Here is a 26514-nt window from a genome sequence, read left to right on the forward strand (position 1 = left end):
CATGAATGAATATTGAGCACTTACTGTGTGCCAAGTGCTCTTCAGGGTGCCATAAGGAATATCAGAGAGGGCTATGACACAGGCCTTGACCTGGAGGAGCTTCTCATTCTGCTGGGAAAGAAGACTTAGTCTCACTTAAATGTTAGAACATAACGTATAAAACAAGGCATGTGACTGAGTTGCTGCTGCCTGCCCAGGGTTTATTCTCTATGAATGGTGACATCAATTAAAATACAATAAAATATAGCTTTAATTTAGGGATTTAAATACTTCTCCATGCCCAGATTTACACTCTCTTGTCTGGAGTTCCATTTCAGTTATGTAGAACATGGCAAGGAATCAGGAAGAAAGCTGAAAGAGCTTCCAGACTCCTGAAGTCACATTGCGCACCAAAACTCATTCACTGTTCTCGGAGAGATTCCCTGCCCCTCCGGGTGCCTGCTTAAAGAGGATGGAGTGGAGGGAGCTCTTACTTGGAAGTCGCGTCACCTTTGTTCTGTCCTCACTCTGCTGCTAGTCAGGGGCTCAACCTTTCTGGGCTTTAGTTTTTTTCCTTTTGTAAAAGGAGGCTTATTTGGAGAATGTGGGGATGGCTAAGCAAGAATTGAATTAAGAGGCTTTATGCCTCCAAAATCTGATTAGGCTCAGAATGTTGTTTAGAGCCTCTTTCTCCTTTCCCTTTGACTAATTTCAGCTAATTTGTGAATCCCAGTTTATAGCAGATTGGTTCCAGAGGTGGGATATGTAACTGCTACAATAAGCACGTAACAGCATTAGAATTACAGCCTGAGAGCTGGAAGGAGGTGAAATTACTCTAAAAGAACAGACAAAAACTTAGAGAATAAACAGTATGAAATTCTTTAGTGCTAGATCAAGAAAGTACACCTGCGTTGGTAACTTCTAATAGGAACACTGTGTTGTAGTTTGATACAATTGATGTTCATGATCAGGACCCACAATACCAAGAGTTTCCTGTACTGGAGGAATCAGGAAAGTGTAGAATACAGATTTGAAATGCGTCTACCAAGATTAATTAAAGTATTAAATATGTTGCTTAAATAAAGTAGGCCTTTTCTAGAAATGTTCCTTGTTCTTGAGATATAGGGTATTGCTCTTCTGTCCAGGCTAGAGTACAGTGGCACAGTCATGGCTTATCACAGCCTTCACCTCCTGGACTTAAGTGATCCTTCTCCCTCAGGCTCCCAAGTAGTTGGGACTACAGGCATGTGCCACCATGCCTAGCTAATTTTTGTATTTTTATTTTGTGGAGATGTGGGGGGGTCTCACTGTGTTGCCCAGGCTGGTCTCAAACTTCTGTGTTCAAGCAATCCTTCCTCCTCAGAACCTCCCAAAGTACTGGGATTATAGCTATAGGCCACCATGCCTAGCCCCAGAAATGTTTTTTTAATGAGGTTTTTATAGCACCACTCTGGTACACATGCCACATTTGCTTTCATTTTATGTATTCTAATGAATTGTATTTGTACCTTATACAGTTTTATCAGGAAGGAAGTAATTTTTTTTTTTGAGACAGTGTCTTACTCTGTTGCCCAGGTTGGGGTGCAGTGGTGCAGTCTCGGCTCACTGCAGTCTCCACCTCCCAGGTTCAAGTGATTCTCCTGCCTCAGCCTCCTGAGTAGCTGGGATTACTGGCGTGCGCCACCACACCCTGTAGTAGAGATGGGGTTTCACCATGTTGGCCAAGCTGGTCTCAAACTCCTGACCTCATGATCTGCTCACCTCAGCCTCCCAAAGTGCTGGGATTACAGGGCGTGAGCCACTGCACCAGGCGGAAGTAATTTTTAAGATAACTAAGTTAAATTGTTTCACTCCTGATGGAACTAAAACACGTAGGTCATGTGTAAGTAAGACTTCAGTAATTTTTTTTTTTTTTTTAGATAAGGCCTGGCTCTGTCACCCAGGCTGGGATGTAGTGGCACGATCTCTGCTTCCTGCAGCCTCTGCCTCCTGGGCTCAAGTGATCCTCGCACTTCAGCCTTCCCAGCAGCTGGAACTACAGGCATACACCTGGCTAATTTTTGTTAAATTTTAATCATTAAAACTCATATTTAGCCACATGCAGTAGCTCATACCCATAATCCAAGCACTTTAGGAGGCTGAGATGGAAGGATCGCTTGAGACCAGGAATTCAAGACCCGCCTGGGCAACATAGTGAGACCCCATCTCTACAAAAAATTAATAAAAAGAAAAAAAAAAGCCAAGCATGGTGGTGCACTCCTGTAGTTCTCGTTACTCAAAAGAATGAGGTGGGAGGATCACTTGAGCCGAGGAGTTCGAGGCTGCAGTGAGCTGTGATTGCCCCGCTGCACTCCAAACTAGGTGACAGAGCAAGACTCCATCACTTAAATAAACAAGCACAACCTTATCTTTAAAACTAAAAAGTTATTTTAAAAGAGTATTTTGTTGTGTATCCTATGCAAGATTTTTACTTTTGTAACTTTTTTTTGTTTAGTGTCTAAATATGAATAACCAGGCTGCTGCTGTTTACTCACCTTTTTAGATCTCTAGTTTCTAGGAATTTACAACCTAAAGTTCTGAAAGAACATTCTCAAAACCAACACCTTTTTTTGGTTGTAATCCAGTAAGTGCCGGGAGGGTCTGAATCTAGTTCCCTGCAAACTCCCTTTCCAGGTTACATTTTAAATAATTCAACCACTGACCTAGTTGTCTATTTGAGATGGAAGAACTAAATTATTTAGCTCATACAAAGCATTGAACTTGATTCTGAAGGGAAACAGCAAAGCATAGTACCTGCCCTGAAGAAGCTAATTTATATAGTAGGAAAGGTAAGGCACATACTATGCAAGTAAAATAAGAAACAGTAGGCAAATGCATGCCAGCTGCTCTAAAACAGAGTTTCTCAACCTCAGCACTAATGACATTTTGGATCAAAGAATTCCTTATCATGTAGGACCATCCTGTGCATCATAAATATGTAACAGCATCCCTGGCCTCTACCCACTAGATGCCAGTAACAACTCCCCAACCCACCGCCCAGTTGTGACGATCAAAAATGTCAGAGGCAAATGTGGAGAGGGTGAATAGACAAGCATGACTGCCTGAAAGAGTTCACTTAAAGAAGTGGTAGACTATAGAGAACACGTGGGCTGGGCAGTGGGGAGCTTGACGGGCAGAGCTGTGAAGGACTAGGGCTCAGCACCTGAGAAGCGGTGCTTGTTGGTACCTGTGAATGAAGCTTGTTAGACCTGCTAGGAAGTTTGTGAGTAAGGTCAACACAGTCCTTCAGCAGTCTTAAACCATTTCTTTTCCCCGTTTTTGCCTCATTGTAGGGGATCAGACAACACCATCTTCTTTACCACCTATGCAAATGGCTCCTGCAGTAAGTATATTTTAGTCCCAGAAAATAGTGTCCTGTTGTCCATTCGTGGTAGAATTTTCTGGATTGTGCAAGGTAGAAACATAAAAGATCCTTCTATTCTCCTGAAATTGTAATAGCTAAAGAAAGCTGTTAGTGATTATTAAAATCTTAAAAATAAAACCAAATTACTACACTATCCAGATCAAGTAAAAATATAGGCTATACATAGAGGCAATATTTAATCTTAGCCATGTATTTATGTAAAGCAAATATTATGCTACAGACAACAGCAAATTGAAATGCATAGTTATTTCTACAGGAAAGCATGGGTTGTGTTTGTGTTTGCTTGTAGAAGCAACTGGCTTCCCAAATGATGACACAATTTCAAAACAGAAAGCAAAATCTATCATTTACTCATATTTCAACAGATATTTGAGCACCTGCTCATATGCTAAACACTATTCTAAGGATGGAGAGAACAAAACACCCAAGGCCTGCCCTCATGGAATGTAAATTCAAGTAGGGGTGTTGGATGATAAACAAGAAAACCAAAACTCAAGCTGGGCATGATGGTTGCATGCCTGTAGTCCCAGCTACTTGGGAGGCTGAGACAGCAGGCTGGCTTGAGCCCAGAAGTTCAAGGACAGCTTGGGCAATGTGGCAAGACCCCCAGCTCTTAAAAGAAAAGAAAACTCGACAATTTAAAGTGGGATAAGATAATTCTAAACTGTGCCATGAAGAAAGTAAAGCAGCATGCTGTGGCTTTGATGTTTTCATGAAACACTGTATTGGAATTAAGTAATCTCTTACCTTTCCATCGAGCAAAAATCTGAAATGTATAAAATAAAACACAAATATGAATTTCCTAAATCTAATGCTGTATCACATTTTATGTTGTCACTTGATTAACATGCATAGTATTTAAAATGGTTTAGCTATAAAATTAAGACTGATTCTAAAACAACTGCTTTGAACTAGGCTCACCAGTAAGTGAAATTTTAATTAATATTTTGTCTTGTTTAAGAAGCTGACCTTGGGGCTCTGGAATTATGGAGAACTTTAGACTTGGGAAAAAGCTTCAAAACTATTGGCGTGAAAATCTACTCATTTGGTCTTGGGGGACGTTTCCTTTTTGCCTCTGTGATGGCTGATAAGGTAGGTATTGCCTTGTTCCCTTTGGGGTCTGATATTTCTGCAAATATCTCTCCTATAGATTCTCCTTATTACTTGGCACTGACAGAGTTTCTTGTCTTTTTGCTATATTTAGTGCCACTGTAAGTGTTAGGGGTGATTCTTTTTGCAGAGGCTGATTGAATCTGATAGGCTACTCTGCACTTTGGCCTTCAGTCACCACGTGAATTCTGGTATCTTTTCTGGAAATTTTTTTTTTTTTTTTTTTTCTTCTTGAAGCAGAGTCTTGCTCTGTTGCCCAGACTGGAGTGCAGTGATGCGATCTCGGCTCACTGCAACCTCCACCTCCCAGATTAAAGCAATTCACCTGCCTCAACCTCCCAAGTAAGCGGGACTAAAAGTGTGCGCCACCACACCGGGATAATTTTTGTATTTTTAGTAGAGATGGGATTTCACCATGTTGGCCAGGCTGGTCTTGAACTCCTGAGCTCAGGTGATTCCCCCTGTCTTGGCCTCCCAAAGTGCTGGGATTATAGGCGTGAGCCACCGCGCCTGGCCAGGATATTTTGATCCAGGGTTTGGGCATTACTCAGACATGGACATCTGTAGAAAGCAATCTCTTGCTCATTATCCAAAAATAAAGATACAATTAGATAACATTAATTTATTGAGTGCCTACTATATGCTAGGTACTATTCTAAGTCCCAGGAATATGGCAGTGAACAAAACAGATAAATTTCCTGCTCTCAGAACTTATATTTAAGGGGGAAAATAAATACTCAAAAAATAAATATGAAGGCTGGGGGTGGTGGCTCATGCCTGTAATCTCAGGACTTTGGGAGGCTGAGGCAGGTGGATCCCTTGAGGCCAGGAGTTCAAGACCAGCCTGGGCAACATGACAAAACCCTGTCTCTACAAAATATAGGAAAATTAGCCGGGAATGGTGGCGTGTGCCTGTAGTCTCAGCTACTTGGGAAGCTGAGGCGGGAGGATCTCCTGAGCCTGGGGAGGTTGAGGCTGCAGTGAGCTGTGATCATGCCACTGCACTCCAGCCTGGGTGACAGTACAAGACCCTGTCTCATAAATGAATATGAGTCTGTGTGTGTGTGTGTGTGTGTGTGTGTGTGTGTGTGTGTGTGTATCAGGTAATTAAAGCCGTGAAGAAATCTAAAACAGTAAGAAAACAGAAAGTGTCAAGAGTCAGTGCTCTTTTAGACAGGGTGTTTAGGATGGGCTCTCTGAGACCTAAGTAAAACAAGGACATGACCATGTGGCCATCTCGGAGGAGAGTAGGATGAGGCACAGCCAATGCGGAGACCCTCAGGCTGGAGCATGCCCAGTCAATCCAAGCAAAGGGGAGAAGGGCAGTATGGAGGAAGCACAGAGAATAACAGTCCAAAGTGGGGCCAGAGGGGGCCTGACCAGACCTTATGCAGCCTTCGTAGGTCACAATTAGGATGTGGGCCTTACTCCTCCTGTGTTGGGAACTATGAGAGGGTTGTGAGCAGGGGAATGCTGGGATTTGTCTTCTCTTTTGAAGAATAGGTGTGAGCAGAACAGCCTGACAGGGGCATGCGTGGAAGCAGCAGGAGTGCCAGGAGCTCTCTCAGGAGTCCAAGCTGGGGAGGTGGTAGCTTGGCCAGGCTCTTGGCAGTGGGTGAGAGGGCAGGTGGTGAGACTGTGGATATATTTTTAAACATATTGCTAGTAGGACTTGCTGATGGATTTGATGTGGGTTGTGAGAGAATTAGCAAAATTAAGGGTACCTTTAAGAGTTTTTATCCTGAGCACCTGAGTGGTGGTGCCATTTTCTAGGATGGCAAAGACTGCAGGAGGAGTAGGTTGTGGGAGAAAAATCAAGAATTCAGTTTTGGGCCAGGCACGGTGGCTTATGCCTGTAATCCCAGCCCTTTAGGAGACCAAGGCGGGCAGATCACTTGAAGTCAGGAGTTTGAGAGCAGCCTGGCCAACATGGTGAAACCCTGTCTCTACTGAAAAATACAAAAAACTAGCCAGGTGTGGTGGCGCGTGCCTGTAATCCCAGGTACTCGGGAAGCTGAGGCATGAGAATCACTTGAACTCTGGAGGCAGAGGTTGCAGTGAGCCAGGATCATGCCACTGCACTCCAGCCTGGGCAACAGAGTGAGACTCTGTCTCAAAAAAAACAAAAAAAGCATTCAGTTCTGCATATGAGACACCTATTAGATATCTGAATGCAGATGTCAAGTGAGCATCTGGGTATATGAATCTCCCTAATTGCTATGATATTTGAAGCCATGTGACTAGATGATATCTTCTGGAGGAGTAAGTAGGTAGCAAAGAGGTGAGAGGACTGAGCAAGCCCTGAAGCACCCACAACAGAAAGTTGGAAAGAGAAGAATCCAGCAGAGAAGACTGAAAGGGAGGAGCAAGGGAGGGAAAGGGAAATCAGGACCATTGCGTTAGGTGCATTCTGAGAATAATCCACTGGAGTTGGCGAAGTGGAGGTTGTTAGTGACTTTCACAAAAGCACTTCATTGGAATTTAAAAGGCTGATTGGAGTGACTTCAGTGAGAACTAGAGATGAAGAAGTAGGCAATAAGTACAGATAACTCTCCCGAGCCATTTTGTAATATCCTCCCAACAACCCTGTGAGCTAATAGTATTATCTCGGTTTTATAGGTGAGGAAATTGAGTAACTTACTTAGGGTCAACAATAGTGGAATCCTGCTGGAAATCAGACTCAAATTCCAGAGGTAGCCTCCTATGCTGTACTGCATATATGGTATAATTCTGTCTACAGAATTAAAATTTTGCGATGTGCTTTTGAACTCTGGTTTCTACCTACAGCAATGAGAATAAGATTCAACGTAATGAGACATCTTGGTATAAGTTGAATAAGTTAAATCTACTTATCACTGAACTTTAAAGAGTATTTAACCTAAGGAAACACTGACATTAATTCTTATGCCCAGGCTAACTGTATCTAGTAGCGATTTTAAGCTATTTATCAGAGAGTTAAGTTTTAATTGCTTTCTTAACAGACTCCTTTTGCCAGCCAAATACTCCCTGATCAGTTTCCTTATAGTAATTTTTGACTCTCCTTGGCCTCTTTCCAGCCCATGCCTGTTCCTTCATCCTGGCTATTCTGAGAGACTTCCTTAGAGAGAAGGCGTGTTACATCTTGACTTCCCTTGTGATCTCCCAAATATGGGTTTCATCTCTATTTTCTAGACCCTTAATTATATAATTCTTTGAATTATGCAAGGACTGTATGAAAGGGACCAAACTTTTATGCAGTAGTCATCATTTTAAGAATTATCCGGCCGGGCGCTGTGGCTCACGCCTGTAATCCCCACACTTTGGAAGGCCTTTGGAAGGCCGAGGCAGGCAGATCACGAGATCAGGAGATCGAGACCATCCTGGCTAACACGGTGAAACCCAGTCTCTACTAAAAATACAAAAAATTAGCCGGGCGTGGTGGCAGGCACCTGTAGTCCCAGCTACTCGGGAGGCTGAGGCAGGAGAATGGCGTGAACCCAGGAAGCAGAGCTTGCAGTGACGCAAGATCGCGCCACTGCACTCCAGCCTGGGCGATAGAGCGAGACTGCGTCTCAAAAAAAAAAAAAAATGAAAAAAATGAATTATCTGAGTGAGTGTATGCAAATGGCTATAAAGCCAACCTAAAGATGTTCCCATCAAATCCTTAGCTCTACTGAAGGAGATGGACTATCAGAGACAAAGACTATACTGTCTTACAGGGCCTCATCAGAATGAAGAATTCAAAGAGAAAGCCAAGATAGCCTTACTTAAAATAGAATGGATTGTTCCTTTACCTAGAACTTTGCTAGAGGCTAGAAATTGCTTTGGTAATTGGTACTGTGACCTTTCATTCATAGCAATTGTACCCAGTGGAGAAATGGATAATAGTAATTATTTAAAACATTCTTGTTCATGTCCCTGCACATGGCATCTTGGCTGAAAATTAGAAAGATAAATACTGACATCTGTTCTAGGATACAACAAGAAGGATCCACGTTTCAACAGATCAAGGGGACACGTGGAGCATGGCCCAGCTACCCTCTGTGGGACAGGAACAGTTTTATTCTATTCTGGCAGCAAATGATGACATGGTATTCATGCATGTAGATGAACCTGGAGGTGAGAGCTTTTTAGTGGCTTACCCTTAAAAGCATAGAGATGTAAGCTTTGAGCAGCTTTTCTTTTTACATGTCGAGTTTCCTCTTACCCCTAGAAATTTATTAGTGCCTTACTGATTATTCTGTCCTAGAGATAATCTGTAGCCCCTGTTAAAAATGCCACTTGTTTTCGTACTCTAAGGTAGCTTGTGTGTATGTTTAGGTGTTCTAGAGCAGAGCTGCTCAAAGAATGGTCAGCCAGACTGGTACTGATTTACAAACTCTCTGTTACCAGGTAAGTACAGAAATTGAGAGCAAGAGTTTGGAAACTCTTCTAGCCTTTCGACAAAGCAATTTTATGTCTGTTGGATCTAATGATAAAAAATTAGGGGCTTATGGCTGGGTGTGGTGGCTCACGCCTGCAATCCCAGCACTTTGGGAGGCTGAGGCATGCAGATTGTGAGTCAGGAGATCGAGACCATTCTGGCTAACACGGTGAAACCCCATCTCTACTTTAAAAAATACCAGAAATTAGCCGGGAATGGTGGTGGGCTCCTATAGTCCCAGCTACTCAGGAGGCTGAGGCGGGAGAATGGCGTGAAGCCGGGAGGCGGAGGTTGCAGTGAGCGGAGATTGTGCCACTGCACTCCAGCCTGGGCAACAGAGTGAGACTCTGTCTCAAAAAAAGAAAATTAGGGGCTTATATCTACTGATTAGTTTTTATTATGTTTTACAAAAGCATCAGTTTGTGACATATTGGAAATCTTACAAATTGATCCTTCACTACAGATAGTTTGAGAAGCATTGTTCTAGAGTGTAAAGATTTAAAAAGTGTAAACTAAACACACGGCCTCTCCCACCAAAATATATCTGGGAAGAGTTTTTCTGTAGCATCTGATTAATTTATTCAACAAACTCAGCATCTGCCATATTCCAGGCACTAAGCTGGGTAATAGAATTAAAGATGGGCATAAAAATCTTGAGTATCAAACCTTGATTAATTCTCAGGTCTGAGTCTTCATCGTGAAGAGACACAGTTGGCTGCTGTGTTTGGTCAGGCAGACAATCATGTGTGTGGTTAGACTATTGTTTTTCTCTTTGGTTCCACCCAAGACTTAGTATTTTTGTTTGTTTGCCTATTTCAGACACTGGGTTTGGCACAATCTTTACCTCAGATGATCGAGGCATTGTCTATTCCAAGTCTTTGGACCGACATCTCTACACTACCACAGGCGGAGAGACAGACTTTACCAATGTGACCTCCCTCCGCGGCGTCTACATAACAAGCGTGCTCTCTGAAGGTGAGTCTCAGCATCCCTGTGGTGCACCGTGCCTTCAGTTGCATGTGGTAGGACTTGAGGCTTCGGGGAACCTGTCCTCTAGTAGTGTTGCTTGCCAAGCCAACAAGCCTACCCATGTACATTTTTTTGTTTCCTTTTTTTTTATTGTGGCAACATATGTATAACAAAATTTGCAGTTTTTAACATTGTATAGGGTACTGTTCAGTAGCATTAAGCATAGTCACAATGTTGTACAACCATCACCCCTATTTCCAGAGCTTTTTCATCATCCCAAATAGAAATTGCACCAGGTGCACAACCACTCCTCGTCCCGACCCAGTCGTCCAGCTCTGGTAACCAACATTCTATTTTATGTCTCAATGAATTTGCCTATTCTAGGTAGCTCATGTAAGCAGAATCATACACTATTGGTTGTATGTCTGGCTTCTTTCACTTTGCATATTGTGTCAAAGTTCAGCCATATTGCAGCATGTTTTAGAATTTCACTTATTGCTTTTTAAGGCTAGAATAGATATATTCCTTTGTTTGAATATAACACCTTTTGTTTTGTTTTTGTTTTTGTTTTTGTTTTGGAGATGGAGTCTTGCTCTATTGCCCAGACCAGAATGCAGTGGCTTGATCTCAGCTCATTGCAACCTCAGTCTCCCAAGTTCAAGCAATTATCATGCCTCAGCCTCCCAAGTAGCTGGGATTACAGGTGTGTGCCACCACACCCAGCTAATTGTTGTTTTTTTAGTAGAGATGGGGTTTCACCATGTTAGCCAGGCTGGTCTCGAACTCCTGACCTCAGGTGATCTGCCCGCCTTGGCTTCCCAAAGTGCTGGGATTCCAGGCATGAACCACTATGCCCAGCCTATTTTTCATTCCTCCATTGATGGACACTTAGGCTCTTTCCATTTTCAGCTCTTATGAATACTGAATGCTGCCATGAACATTGTTATACATGTAACTGTTTAAGTCAATGCTTTCAATTCCTTTGGGGATATATGTAGGAGTGAAATAGCAAGATCACATGATAATTCCATGTTTCTCTTTCGGAGGAAATACCAATGGGTTTTCCATGTGGTTGTACCATTTTACATGCAATACAAAAGTATTCCAATTTCTCTACTTCATTGCAAACATTATATTCTGTTATTTTTGTAAAAGCAATCCTAATGGGAGTGAGGTAGTATCTCGTTTATAGTTTCTTTTTGCATTTCTCTAATGACTAATGATGTTGAACAACTTTTTATGTGCTTGTTGGCCGTGTGAATATCTTCTTTGAAGAAGCTTCTGTTTGAGTCCTATGAATGGCAGTGATTTTTAAAGTTGTGTTCACTGATGCTCCTCTGGTGCTTATGACAATTTTTGCACATAGTAGATGTTCAGTAATACTTGCTGAATGAGCCTATGAATAAACGACTGGACAGCCTCGCACTCAAAACCATACAATGAACACACTTTAAAAACATTTAAGACCGAGCCTGAAGTATGATAGGCAGGAATGGGGAGGGAAGGGCATTTTCAGCTGAAGGAGCTACACATGCAAAGTATCAGAGTCGCAGGAGGGTTTGGCCTGGTGGTGGTGAGACATTGGGTGATGCCAGGGGAGGAGGGATCAGGAGGAGAGTCTAGCAGGGACAGACCAAGCCCATGCAAATTCTGGCTCCCTGTTTTAAATAAGTTATGGTAAATAGAACTAGGAGTGAGAAGAGCAATGGCAAGTAGAAAAGAAGATGTTTTGAGTCTGTGTTGCTTAGGTTATAAAATGAGTCTTCTGTATTGGGAGATGTAGGCCTACGAGAATAAGCCTGAATTTGACCCACTTCCTGCTCTTCCTCTTGTTAAGGGTGCATAGCGATAGCCAACCAGGGTTCTTCTTGTGTTCTACTCATTGGCTCTACAGAGCTCACCTTTCCTTAGGCCAGTTATACAAATAAACACATTAGTCTCAAGTACAAAGACTCTTAATGTGTCATTTTATTTATGTATTTATTTTTCAGTAGGAGGTAGGGGCTGTTTTTATTTTGTAAAGTCCTGGCAGTGGCCTACAAGGTCCTGGAGATGTGGCTCCTGGTTTCCTCCCTGACTCACCTCCAGCTCTTCTCTTTCTATCTGCCCTACCCTCATCACACTGTCCACCTGCCAGTTCTTAACACACCAGGTACACATGCACATGCACGAATTAGAGTTTGCACAGACAGTTCCCTCTGTTTCTCCAGGTACCTGCAAGGCTGATATGTCTGTACTCATGTATTACTTTTTGAATGAGACCTTCCCTGACTATCCTATTTTAAATTCCAGTTTGCCCTCCCCTCCTCACACACACACTATCAATCCACCTTTAGCTGCGCAAGTTTTTTCCATAGTGCTTATTTTCTAGCATACTACATAATTTACTTATTTACTATGTCTGGTGCTTGTCTGGCCCTACTGGAATGTATTTTTCACAATATCTTTTTTGTCTATTTTGTTCACTGATATATTCCCAAAGGCTTACAAAAGTTTTCACACTGGGGACAGTGGCTCATGCCTGTAATCCTAGCACTTTGGGAGAGCAAAGTGAGTGGATCACTTGAGGTCAGGAATTTGAGACCAGCCTGGCCAATATGGTGAAACCCCATCTGTACTAAAAATACAAATTAGCCGGGCCTGGTGGCACGCACCTGTAGTCCCAGCTACTCGGGAGGCTAAGGCAGGAGAATTGCTTGAATCCGGGAGGCGGAGGTTGCAGTGAGCCGAGATGATGCCACTGCACTCCAGCCTGAGTGATAGAGCAAGACTCTGTCTCAGAAAAAAAAGAATTTTCACATAGTAGGCACTCAGTAAATGTTTGTTGAATAAACTAATTCTCCTTCATTTGCTTTCTCATTTGCTTTTTCCTAGAAAACTCAAAGGAGCCCAGGCGCGGTGGCTCACACCTGTAATCCCAACACTCTGGGAGGCCAAGGCGGGTGGATCACCTGAGGTCGGAAGTTGGAGACCAGCCTGACCAACATGGTGAAATCCCGTCTCTACTAAAAATACCAAACATTATCCGGGTGGCAGGTGCCTGTAATCCCAGCTACTCGAGAGGCTGAAGCAGGAGAATTGCTTGAACCCAGGAGGTGGAGGTTGCAGTGAGCTGAGATCCCGCCATTGCACTCCAGCCTGGGCAACAAGAGTGAAACTCTGTCTCAATAAATAAGTAGATATATAAATAAATAAATAAATAAATAAATAAATAAATAAAAATAAAGGAAAACTCAAAGGATATTATCTCTGAATTTAAAACCTGCAACAGTTTATATCATTGAAAATAAGAATGGGGAAGAGACAAGGGAAAAAAGAAAGGTATAAGAAAAATAGGATATGGAGTAGTAGAGAGACAATAATTCAGAGTTATTAACCTGGAACTATGCGCACTTACTGAATCTCAAGAGTCCCTGAAACAAGCCTAGTGTCATGGCCTTGTCTGAATAAACGTTAGGATGCCTTCCTATGGTAGACTTTACTTCCCAGGCAAGCAAACAGGGAAGGAGAATGGACATCAGCCTGTTCATGTTGGTGAGGAGTTAAAAAGTATCTTTTTCAAAGAATATCAGTCCTAGATAATTTGTGGAATCAGTTGGGTCCTGTTCAGGTGGGACACCTTCTTCAAATATGTTTTTTTTTTAATTTTTTTGAAACAGAGTTTCACTCTCATTGCTCAGGCTGGAGTGCAATGGCGTGATTTTGGCTCCCTGCAACCTCCACCTCCCAGGTTCAAGTGATTCTCCTGTCCCAGCCTCCCGAGTAGTTGGGATTACAGGCCCCTGCCACCATGCCTGGCTAACTTTTTGTATTTTTGGTAGAGTCGGGGTTTCACCATGTTGGCCAGGCTGATCGCAAACTCCAGACCTCAGGTGATCCCAAAGTGCTGGGATTACAGGTGTGAGCCACTGCACCTGGCCTCAAATATCATATTTAAAGTGCTGCTTCATTACTCACCAACAATGAGCTGTTTTGTGAGGTGTTACAAGCTTGTCGTACTCCAGGGGCTATATGGTCTCAGGAGAGAGTTATGCAATGATAAACTGAATCTAATTAGGTACTTCCAGTGTATCAGGCTTAATGTCGTTCTCTTCCCATTCAGATAATTCTATCCAGACCATGATCACTTTTGACCAAGGAGGAAGGTGGAAGCACCTGAGGAAGCCTGAAAACAGTGAATGTGATGCTACAGCAAAAAACAAGAATGAGGTTTGTTTACTCTAATGTGTGCAGAGCACAGCAGCCTTTCCGTTTTGCTCTGATCCGTGCCAGGCTTTTGGATGATGAAGTTTCATACTTGATTAGGGTCCTCAGAATAAGATGGAAAGTTTGAGATGAGAGTAATGAAATTAACTTAGAATTTGGGAAGTAAGAACTGAGGAAAGGTCAAAATACTATGGATTATTTGTCTTTTAAAGAACAAAACTGAGGGCTAACAATTTGTGGTTCGCTAAACTGCTGAGTTAAAACAATGGCCAGAGGGGCTGGTAATTAGTTAGGGCTCAACATGGCAGCTGGGAGACTTTAGAGATTCTGCAAGAAGCCACAGCTCCGCCACTCATAAGCAGTGCACAATCTTGCTCGTTGGAAACAAGAGGAAGAGGATCTGGCCTTCTTTTCCCTCTCCCTAGGCTCTCATGGCCAGTGGGTGGTGACCTGCTTAGTGCACAGGGACGCAAGGCAGGCCTCCTTGCAGAGAGATTGGGAACCGGAACTACACACGTGTCACTCCAGGAGATCCAAAGCCAGGAGTGACAGGCAGGCAAGGAAAAAGGGGAAAAAAAATAAGTTTTTATCTGACTCTCACAGAATGAGAGCTTGGGGGACAGCTGGAGTTTCCTTCAGAAATTCAAGTACCAGTAGTTCCCAAACCCTCCTTAGTATCCCTATCACTGACATACACTTTGCTTTTCTAGGTGGGGTTTTTCTGTTTTAAGAGCCTTAAATGGTGAGAGAAAGTGTGCCTGCCTACACCACCTCAACACACTCTCCTCCTTTACACTCGCAAGCACTGTTGCATCTACCCGACCTTCTGACCCCTGTTTCCCATCTGTCTGCCTTGGCCCTGCCCAGCCACTGCCCTCCTCGCCTTAAGCCTGGGCAGGTTCAGTGGCCTGTGTGTTTGCCTTGCTGCCTGCAGGCTCCCCATGCCTCTCCCTGCCCAGCACTCATTGTGGCTCTCTTGGCCTATGAATGGCCTCTGTCCCTGACCTGGTGAGTGAAGGTTCTCTCCTGGTGGGCCCTCTGCCGCCTTTTCATTGTCATTGCTCACCTTATCCCTGACACACCCTTGTAACCCCCTGCCATTGCCTGAACACCCACACTATTCCTGGGGGAAGTTGGGCCTGTCTCCCCCAACCCCAGTTGACTAGGATTAGTGGAAATCCTAACCACCCTCGGTGACCATCCGGTTAGAACTAATCATTCCTCTTCATTTCATTAATAGTTTGCTTGAACCTCTTCTTTTTTAAAACATAGTAAAATATACATAATATAATATTTATTATTTTAACCATTTTGAACCTTTTTTAGAGCACTAACTTTCTTTCGGCTGCATACCTCAACTAGTTTCTGACAATACACTTCTTTTTTCCCCAGCTTTTTGGAGGCATAATTGACAAATAAAAATTGTATATATATTTACAATGTACACTATGATGTTTTGATATATGTATACATTGTGAAATGATTACCACGGTCAAGCTAACTAACATATGCATCACCTCAGAATTATCTTTTGTGTGTGTGGTAAGAACACTTAGGATCTATTCTCTTAGCAAACTTCAAGTAACAATACAGTATTCTAGACTGTATTCACCATGTATATTTTCCCTCTAAAGCTTATTCATCCTGAATAACTGAAACTGTGTACCCTTTGGCCTTCATCACCCCATACCCCAAGCCCCCGAAAGCCACCATTCTACTCCCTGCTTCTGTGAGCTTGACATTTTTACATTCCACTTACAAGTGAAATCATGCAGTATTTGTCTGTCTGTGCTGGGCTTATTTTACTTAACATATAATGCCTCCCAGGTTCACTGTGTTTTCAACAGATGACAGGATTTCCTTCTTTTTTAAGCCCGAATAATATTCCATTTTCTTTATCCATTTATCCATCAGTGGACACTTAGGTTGATTCTGTATCTTGGCTATTGTGAATAATACTGCAGTGGACATGGGAGCGCAGATATCTTTTGGACATACTGATTTTGTTTCTCTTGAATAGAAATGGGATTGCTGGTAATTCTGTCCTTCATTTTCTTTTTTTTTTTTTTTTTTTTTTTTTTTTTTTTGCTTAAGATAGAGTCTTGTCCTGTCACTGAGGCTGGAGTGCAATGGCATGATCTTGGCTCACTTCAGCCTCCGCCTCCCGGGTTCAGGTGATTGTCCTACCTCAGCGTCCCGAGTGACAGATTACAGACGTGTGCCACCATGCCCAGCTAATTTTTTGTGTCTTTAGTAGAGGTGGGGTTTCACCATGTTGGCCAGGCTGGTCTCGAACTCCTGACCTCGTGATCCACCTGCCTCCGCCTCCCAAAGTACTGGGATTACAGGCTTGAACCACCATGCCCGGCCCTGCTGTTATTCATTTTCTAGGAAAATTTCTTACTGTATTGCATAGTGGCTGTACCAGTTTACATTCCCACCAACAATGTACAGGGTTCCCTTTTTTCCATGTCCTTGCCAATACTTACCTTTTGTCTCTTTGATAATAGCCATTCTAACTTGGGGGAGATAATATCTCATTGTGGTTTTTATTTGTATTTCCCTTACCATTAGTGATGTTGGGCATTTTTTCATATACCTGTTAGCCATTTAAATGTCTTCTTTTGATAAATGGCTATACGAGTCCTTTGCCCATTTTTTAGTTGGATTATTTGTTTTTTTGCTACTGATTTGTTTGGATATTAACCCCTTATAAGATGTATGGTTTGCAAATATTTTCTTCCATTCTGTGTATTGTCTCTCTTCTGTCTTTTGGTGGTTTCCTTTGCTCTGCAGAAGCTTTTTAGTTTGATGCAGTCTCATTTGTCTGTTTTTGTTTTTTGTTGCCTGTGCTTTTAGGGTCATATCCAAAAAGCCATTGCCCAGATGAATGTCAAGCTTTTTTCCCTATATATCCTTCTAGTAGTTTTACAGTTTCAAGTCTTACATTTATGTCTCTAATCCATTTTGAGTTGATTTTTGTACATGACATGAAATAAGGACTGAGGCCAGGTGTGGTGGCTCACGCCTGTAATCCCAACACTTTGGGAGTCCAGGACAGGCGGATCATGAGGTCAAGAGATCGAGACCATCCTGGCCATAATGGTGAAATCCCGTTTCTACTAAAAATACAAAAATTAGCTGGGTGTGGTGGTGTGCACCTGTAGCCCCAGCTACTGGGGAGACTGAGGCAGGAGACTTGCTTGAACCTGGGAGGCGGAGGTTGCAGTGAGCCGAGACTGCACCACTGCACTCCAGCCTGGCGACAGAGCAAGACTCCGTCTCAAAAAAAAAAAAAAAGAAAAGGGTTGAAAGTCATTCTTCTGCATATAGATATTCAGTTTTCCCAGCACCATTTATTTAAGAGGCTGTCTTTTTCACATTGTATGTTCTTGACACCTTTGTCAAAGATAAGTCAACAATCAATGCATAGATTTATTTCTGTGCTCTCTATTCTGTTCCATTGGTCTATATGTGTTTTTAATGCCAGTACCATGCTGTTTTGATTACTATAGCTCTATAGTATATTTCGAAATTAGGTAGCATGATACCCCCAGCTTTGTTCTTTTTGCTCGCAATTACTTTGGTTATTCAGGGTCTTTTGTGGTTCCATATAAATTTTAGGATTTTTTCTATTTCTGTGAAAAATACCATTGGAATTTTTTTTTAAGAGGCAGAGTCTTACTCTGTCACCCTGGCTGGGGTCCAGTGGAATAATCATAGCTCACTGCAGCCTCAAATTCCTGAGCTCACACAATCCTCCCGCCTCCCAAGTAGCTAGGACTACAGGTGTGTACCACCACACCTGTCTAACTTTGGTACTTTCTGGTAGAGATGGGGTTTCACCATGTTGCCCAAGCTAGTCTCAAACTCCTGGCCTCAAGTGATCCTACCACCTCAGCCTCTCAGCTGGGATTACAGATGTGAGCCACCACAACTGGTTGTTTTGTTCTTGATATACCTTAAGTACCTAAAACAGTGCCTGAAATATAGCAGGTACTCAGTAAACATCTGATGAATTAATTAATATGTATTTGGATTGTTCTGTGTTGTCACAGAAAGAGGGTTATTTATAACCATATAATAGTAAAAAAAGACAGTCAAAATAATAGGCATTACGTTTAATCTGTAGATCACTTTGGGTAGTATGGACATTTTAACAATATTAATTATTCCAATCCAAGAACATAGGATATTTTTCTTTTTCTTTTTTTTTTTTTTTTTTTTGTCAAATTTCTTTCATCAATGTTTTGTAGTTTTTTAGTCTTTCACCTCCTTGGTTAAATTTGTCCCTAAGTTTCTTTTTTTTTTTTTTTTTTTAAGTTTTTTTCTTGTGCTACTATAGATGGAATTTTCTTGATTTCTTTTTTGGATAGTTTGTTGTTAGTGTATATTGTATTTTTATATGTTGATTTTATATTCTGTAACTTTTTTGAATTTGTTTATTTTAACAGATTTTTGGTAGAGTCTTTAAAGATTAAGGATTTTTATATATAAGCTCATGTCACCTGGAGACAGACAATTTTACCTCTTTCTGGTGTGGATGCTTTTTATTTTTATTTCTTTTTCTTGCCTAATTACTCTGGCTAGGACTTCCATTACTATAATGAACAGAAGTGGTGAGAATGGGCATCTTTGTCTTATTCCTGATCTTGGAGGAAAAGGTTTAGCTTTTGAATGTTTGAGTATGATGTTAGCTGTGGGCTTGTCACATATAGCCTTTATTATGTTGAGGTATATCCCTTTTATACCTAATTTATTGAGAGCTTTTATCATGAAAGAGTGTTGAAATTTGTTAAGTGCTTTTTCTGGATCTATCAAGATGATATGATTTCTGTCCTTCATTCTGTTAATGTGGCATATCCCATTTATTGATTTGCATATGTTGAACCATCCTTGCATTCCATGGATACATCCTACTTGATCATGGTATATAATCTGTTTAACATGCTGTTGAATTCAGTTTGTTAGTATTTTGTTGAGGATTTTTGCATCTATGTTCATCAGAGATATTGATCTGTAATTTTGTTTTCTTCTAGCGTCCTTGTCTGGTTTTGGTAGCAGGGTAATACCACCCTTATAAAATGAGTTTGGAAGTGTTCCATTCTCTTCAATTTTTGGAATAGTTTGAGAAGGATCAGTCTTAATTTTTCTTTGAAGAATGTTTGCTAGAATTCACCATTGAATCCATCAGGTCCTAAACTTTTCTTGTTGGGAGGTTTTTGATTACTGATTGAGCCTCATTACTCTTATTAGTATGTTCAAATATTCTATTTCTTCTTCATGATACAGTCTTGGTAAGCTGTATGTGTCTAGAAATTCATCCATTTTTTCTAGATTATCCAATTTGTTGAAGTATAATTGTTCATAGTAGTCTCTTAGGATCCTTTGTTTTTTCTGTAGTATCAGTTGTAATGTCTCCTGTTACATTTCTGATTTTAGTTGAGTCTTCTCTTTTTTTTATTCTAATTAAAAGTTTGCCACTTTTTTATCTTGTCAAAAAAAAAAGACAAATCTAAGTTTCATTGATCTTTCATATTTTTTTCTAACTTCTATTTCACTTATTTCTGCTCTGTTATTATTTCCTCCCTTCTGCTAACTTTGGGCTTAGTTTGTTCTTTTTCTATTTCCTTGAAGTATAAAGTTAAGATTTTTGAGATTTTTCTTTTTTCTTAATGTGGACATGTATCACCAAAAACTTTCTTCTTAGAACTGCTTCTGCTGCATCCCTTAAGTTTTGGTATGTTGTGTTTCCCTTTTCATTTGTCTCAAGATATTTTTTGATTTCCCTTTTCTTTGACTCGGTTGTTCAAGAATATGTTGTTCAATTTCCACATTCATGTGAATTTTCCAATTTTCCTCCTTTTACTGATTTCTAGTTTCATTATGTCATAGTTGAAAAGATATTGAGGCCGGGCATGGTGGTTCACGCCTATAATCCCAGCACTTTGGGAGGCCAAGGTGGGTGGATCACAAGGTCAGGAGTTCAAGACCAGCCTGACCAACTTGGTCTCTACTGAAAATACAAAAAAATTAGCCAGGTGTGGCAGTGAGTGCCTGTAATCCCAGCTACTCAGGAATCTAAGGCAGAGCATTGCTTGAACCCAGGAGTCAGAGCTTGCAGCGAGCTGAGATCACACCACTGCACTTCAGCCTGGGTGACAGAGTGAGACACCGTCTCAAAAAAAAAAAAAGAAAAGATACTTGAGGTGATTTCAGTCTTATATGTGTTAAGGTTTGTTTTGTGGCCTATCCTGGAGAATATTCTCTGTGCACTTGAAAAGAATGTGTATTCTGCTGCTGTTGGGTTAAGTGTTCTGTATATGTCTGTTAGGTCCATTTGTATGGTGGTGTTCAAGTTTGCTCTTTCCTTACTGGTTTTCTGTCTGGATGATCCATCATTGAAAGTACAGTATTGAAGTCCCTTACTATTATTGTATTGTTGTCTACCTCTTCCTTCAGTTTTGTTAATGTTTGCTTTATACATTTAGGTGCTCTAATGTTGAGTGCATTTATATTCACCAATGTTATAGGCTCTTGATGAATTGACACCTTTATCATTGTGTGGTAACTATCTTTATCCCTTGTGATAGTTTTTTACTTAATGTCTATTTTGTCTGATATAAATATAGCCACCCCTGGCTGGGCACAGTGGCTCACGCCTGTAATCCCAGCACTTTGGGAGACCAAGGCGGGCAGATCACAAGGTCAGGAGATCAAGACCATCCTCGCTAACATGGTGAAACCCCATCTCTACTAAAAATACAAAAAATTAGCCGGGCCTGGTGGTGGGCACCTGTAGTCCCAGCTACTCGGGAGGCTGAGGCAGGAGAATGACGTGAACCCAGGAGGCAGAGCTTGCAGTGAGCCGAGATCGCGCCACTGTACTCCACCCTGGGCAACAAAGTGAGACTTGGTCTCAAAAATAATAATAATAAATAAATATAGCCGCCCCTGCTCTCTTTTGGCTACCATTTGTGTGGAATATCTTTTTTTGATCTCTACTTTCAGCCTATGTGTCCCCTTACACACATAGTCCTTTACAGATGGCTTCAGCAGGGGAATCTCTTACCAGGTAGCTCATCCAGAGATTCTTGCAGGGCAACTGACAGGTTCTGCAGGTAGGTGGGCCTGGTGCCTTGGGCTTTGGGAGTAGCTTGGAGGCTGGGTCCTGTGCAGCAGGCCTGGCAGTGGAATCCACTAGAGTGGACCTTGTAAGTGGGTCTTCAGGTGAAACACCTGGAGCCTGGTAAGTGAATCTGCAGGAGCCAACCTGGTGCGGGCTACCCTTAGCCTTCAGGGGCTGGCCTGATGCAGTGGTCCACTTGGCTGGGTCTGTGAGAGTGGGCATGGAGCCTAAGTCACCAGTTTCTTAAAGACAAGACTGGATCTTATTTCCAACTACCATCACATCTTGTACAGTGTCTGAAGTATATCAGGTGCTTATCAAGTTTATTTGTGTGGAGTCCGCCTTTAAACATTGGTCAGAGGCTTTGATGTAATGCAAAAATAAAATAAACTGAGGCAGGTTACCCATGAGGAAATAATTGTATATTTGCTTCCAGATATTGTAGTACATTTCAGAATCAAGAGTATGCCACTGGGCTACAACTCAACAACAAACAAATAGCTTGAATAAAAAATAGGCAAATAACTTAAATAGACATTTCTCCAAAAACGATATAGAAGTGACTAACGAGCATATAAAAAGAGGCTCAACATCACTAATCATTAGGAAAATGCAAGTCAAAACCCCAATGAGATATCTCCTCACACAGATTAGGTTGGCTACTATTTTAAAAAGTGTTGGCAAGGATATGGAGAAATTGGAGCCCTGGTGCACTTTTGGTAAAAATGTAAAATGGTGCAGCTGCTACAGAAAACAGCATAGTAGTTTCTAAAAAAAATTAAAAATAGGATTATCATATCCAGCAATTCCAGTTCTGGGGTATACATCCAAAAGAATTGAAAGCAGGTTCTCAAAAAGATATTTGTACAATCATGTACATAGCAACATTATTCATGATAGCCAAATGGTGGAAGCAACTTGTGTCTATTGACAGATAAATGAGTAAATAAAGTGTGGGGTGTGTGTGGATACACATACACACACACACAATTAAATAATATTTAGCCTTTAAAAGGGAGGAAATTCTGACATACGCTATTAATACAACATGGATGAGCCTTGAGGACATTATGCCAAGTGAAATAAGTCAGACACAAAATGACAAATATTATATGATTCTACTTATATGAGCTTCCTAGAGTAGCCAAATTCATAGAAAACACAAAGTAAAATGGTAGTTTCTGGGAGCTGGGAGGAGGAAGAAGTAGGGAACTGTTGCTTATTTGGTGACTGAATTTTATAAGATGAAAAGGTTTAGAGATGTGATTGTACAACAATGTGAAAATACTTAACACTACTGAACTATACACCTAAATAGTAAATAAAAGGTTAAGATGGTACATTTACCTAGGTCTGGGTTAACTTAAAGCTTTATTGGAAGGGCTCTGTGAAATGATTAAAGAAATTGTATCTTTGGTTCTAATCTAAGCTTTTGTTTCTTTTCACAGTGCAGCCTTCATATTCATGCTTCCTACAGCATCTCCCAGAAACTGAATGTTCCAATGGCCCCACTCTCAGAGCCGAATGCCGTAGGCATTGTCATTGCTCATGGTAAGAAACCTCCCACTCACCGCCTCCAACTGGAACAGTGGCTGAGCACACTGAAACTCAGCCGCAGGCTTTGAACGCTCTGAGAAAAAACACTGTGGATGCTTTTACATTCCTTTGGTAGAATTTCTTACATTACAACAACACTTTGGGTTTTTCATCAGCTTTTATCAGAGAGAGCAACACAACTTCTCCCAAGTTTTTGGTGGTTTTCTTTCCTACTAAAAGAGACTTGATGGGAAATAATCAGAATAAATTCATTCAAAATTATTCTCTCTTGAGTAAATGCTCTCTGTTTCATTGCCTATTTGTGCTGATGAGATGGCGGATTATGTTGCAGGTAGCGTGGGGGACGCCATCTCAGTGATGGTTCCAGATGTGTACATCTCAGATGATGGGGGTTACTCCTGGACAAAGATGCTGGAAGGACCCCACTATTACACCATCCTGGATTCTGGAGGCATCATTGTGGCCATTGAGCACAGCAGCCGTCCTATCAATGTGATTAAGTATGCATGAACTCATCTCACACACATTGTCTGCATAGAGGGCAACTTGGGGGATGGTCTTCAGTTTATTGGGGGGATGTTACAGACTATAATTCAAATTTTTGCATTTGACAGAACTATAGATAAGATTCTAGAAAGGATTGCTTTTAAAATGGCGTTGTTTTTTCGTCTCACTGCCTCTAGCTAACATATTTGTCACTTCTTAAAAACATTCTTTCTGGGTTGGGCGCAGTGGCTCATGCCTTTAATCCCAGCACTTTGGGAGGCCAAAGCAGGAGGATCACTTGAGCCCAGGAGTTCAAGACCAGCCTGGGCAACATAGGGAGACCCTGTCTCTAATATTATTTCAATTTAAAAAAAAAAATATATATATATATATATTCTTTCTGTCTACAAAATTATTATGGAAGCGTTCAAGCACTCTAGATTGAAAATGACTTCTTAAGTATAAGTTCTGAGCCGGGTATGGTGGCACACACCTGTAATCCCAGCACTTTGAGAGGCCAAGGTGGGTGGATCGCTTGAGCCAGGAGTTCAAGACTAGCCTGGGCAATGTGACAAACCGCTGTCTCCATAAAAAAAAGAAAAATTAGCTGGATGTGGTGGTGCATGCCTTTGGTTCCAGCTACTTGGGAGGCCGAGGTGGGAGGATCACCTGAGGAGGTCGAGGCCACAGTGAGCCGAGATCATACCACTGCACTCCAGCCTGGGTGACAGAGTGAGATCCTGTCTCAAAGAAAAAAAGAAGTATAAGTTCTTATAAAATAATTTGATTGTTATTTATTTATTTATTCATTGAGATGGAGTTTCGCTGTTGTCACCCAAGCTGGAGTGCAGTGGTGCAATCTTGGCTCACTGCAACCTCCCGCCGCCCAGGTTCAAGTGATTCTTGTGTCTCAGTCACCTGAGCAGCTGAGATTACAGGCATGCACCACCACACCCAGCTAAATTTTGTGAGTTTTTTTTTTTTTTTTTTGGTAGAGATGGGGTTTTGTCATGTTGGTCAGGCTATTCTTGAACTCCTGACCTCAGGTGATTCACCTGCCTCAGCCTCCCAAAATGCTGGGATTACAGGCGTGCACCACCACAGCCAGCCTTAAATTTATTAATTTAAAAGCCACTTCTTACCTGGGTCACTCTCCTGTCTTTCCTTTGAAATAATTTCTGCAAAGATATTTACTTTCATACTCTCTCTGAACAAATCTCTTTTGCTTATCCTGTTAACCACAGACATTAAAAGTAAAAATAGTTGGCCGGGTGCGGTGGCTCACACCGATTATCTTGGGAGGCCAAGGCGGGAAGATTACCTGAGATCAAGAGTTCGAGACCAGCCTGCGCAACATGTGAAACTCCATTTCTACTAAAAATACAAAAATTAGCTGGGTGTGGTAGCACGTGCCTGTAATCCCAGCTACTCGGGAGGCTAAGGCATGAGAATCTCTTGAACCCACGAGGCAGAGGTTGCAGTGAGCCGAGATCGTGCCACTGCACTCCAGCCTGGTGACAGAGTGACACTCCATCTCAGAAAAAAAAAAAAAAAAAGATTAAAATAGTTGTCAGCCAATAAGCCATCACCTAAATGTGTAAGGGGTTTTGTCTGGTTTGGGGTCAAAAAGCCAGAGTGGTTTTCTGAATTCCCAGTATACGTGGATCCTCTGTCATGATCTTTCTCTAATCGTGGTTTCAGGTTCTCCACAGACGAAGGTCAGTGCTGGCAAACCTACACGTTCACCAGGGACCCCATCTATTTCACTGGCCTAGCTTCAGAACCTGGAGCGAGGTCCATGAATATCAGTATTTGGGGCTTCACAGAATCTTTCCTGACCAGCCAGTGGGTCTCCTACACCATTGATTTTAAAGATATCCTTGAAAGGAACTGTGAGTGTCTCCTTTGACCTTTTCTACCAGCAACCTAAGCCTATTTTCCTAAATAATCAATATGGTTTGATTTCTGTTAGCTGGAATCAGCAGATGCATATTCACATGAAAGAGGATTGACAGATGTTCTGTGCGGGTGATTAAGTAATGGAATGGCATCAGAAAAACAGCCTCCTCCTTGGTGCTAGCACTGTCCAGGAGAAATATGAGGGTCACATATGTCATTTAAATTATTCTGTCAGTTACATTATAAAAGTAAAAAGAAAGGTGATATTAATAAAATAAACTTAATATATACAAAATATTATTTCAACATTAAGCAGTATTAAAGGACCAGAAAATAGCTTCAGAAAAAGATTCATAATGTTCATTACACAGTGTTCCCGAAGTGTCACAAGCAAACCCTGATCTCAGTGCCAAACAAAGGTGCTGGCATTATATAAGAAATAAGGGGAATGGCCAGGCGCAGTGGCTCATGCCTGTAATCCTAGCACTTTGGGAGGCCAAGATGGGCAGATCACGAGGTCAGGAGTTCGAGACCAGCCTGGCCAACAGGGCGAAACCCCGTCTCTACTAAAAATACAAAAATTAGCCAGGTGAGGTGGCGGGTGCCTGTAATCCCAGCTAGTCGGGAGGCTGGGGCAGGAGAATCATTTGAACCCGGGATGAAGAGGTTGTAGTGAGCCAAGATCGTGCCATTGCACTCCAGCCTGGGTGACAAGAGCAAGACTCCATCTCAAAAAAAAAAAAAAAAAGAAGGGGGATAAAGGAAAACACTGGAAAAAGGATGACCTGTAGTTAAGTGTTGGCATGATGCAATAAAAGACTTAACATTTCCAGACACTTTAGTTGAATTTGGTTCTTTGAGACTCGTGAGCTCATTTCCTCAGTGTGTTGATTTAGTGACTCCTGAGGGAGCAGACCCTTGGTTTGGACCTTACTTTTCCATAAGACGTTCAAATAGATTTAATGCCTGAGGGTCGCTGTCATTTAAATCCATTCAGTAGTCTGTACAGAAGCTGGCTTGGGAGTTCTCCCCTCAGCAGGCAGTTTTCCAGTTACCCCTAAAGTTTAATGTCATTAAAAGATTTGTTAGGCACCTGCTCTTTAGCAGGATCTATGCTGGTCTTCATTTCCCGAAGGATAAAACCTAATCCACTGTCTTTAGGTCACAGCCTTTGAGTCGTTTTTCCAGTAGATGATACGACATACTAAGCCAGAAACTAGGTTCATCAGCAATCTGCATTTGAGAGCCGGTCAATTGGAGCTAGAAGTCTAGGAAGAGGATGTTTTCCCTTCTGCCTTAAGCCAGTGAACACATGGTGAAATTGAACCTGTGTTCTTGGCTAATTAGTCTTGT

At 41.7% G+C, this 26514-nt stretch overlaps 1 protein-coding gene across 11 annotated transcripts in view; it reads left to right on the forward strand.

Moving 5' to 3' along the window:
* SORT1 (sortilin 1) overlaps window positions 1-26514 on the forward strand; it is an 86525-nt gene that overhangs the window by 48623 nt on the left and 11388 nt on the right. For 6 of the 11 annotated variants that reach the window (XM_077951899.1, XM_015147690.3, XM_077951878.1 and 3 more), the window contains 8 exons: window positions 3312-3361; window positions 4365-4495; window positions 8467-8611; window positions 9735-9890; window positions 13987-14093; window positions 22668-22770; window positions 23108-23276; window positions 24964-25154. In XM_077951899.1, the coding sequence (XP_077808025.1) occupies window positions 3312-3361; window positions 4365-4495; window positions 8467-8611; window positions 9735-9890; window positions 13987-14093; window positions 22668-22770; window positions 23108-23276; window positions 24964-25154 (1052 nt within the window). The remainder of the gene's footprint in view (window positions 1-3311; window positions 3362-4364; window positions 4496-8466; window positions 8612-9734; window positions 9891-13986; window positions 14094-22667; window positions 22771-23107; window positions 23277-24963; window positions 25155-26514) is intronic. The other 5 variants (XM_077951902.1, XM_077951921.1, XM_077951885.1 and 2 more) reach the window with 1 other exon arrangement.

This window comes from Macaca mulatta, chromosome 1 (assembly GCF_049350105.2).
Source record: "Macaca mulatta isolate MMU2019108-1 chromosome 1, T2T-MMU8v2.0, whole genome shotgun sequence".
NCBI lineage: Eukaryota > Metazoa > Chordata > Mammalia > Primates > Cercopithecidae > Macaca > Macaca mulatta.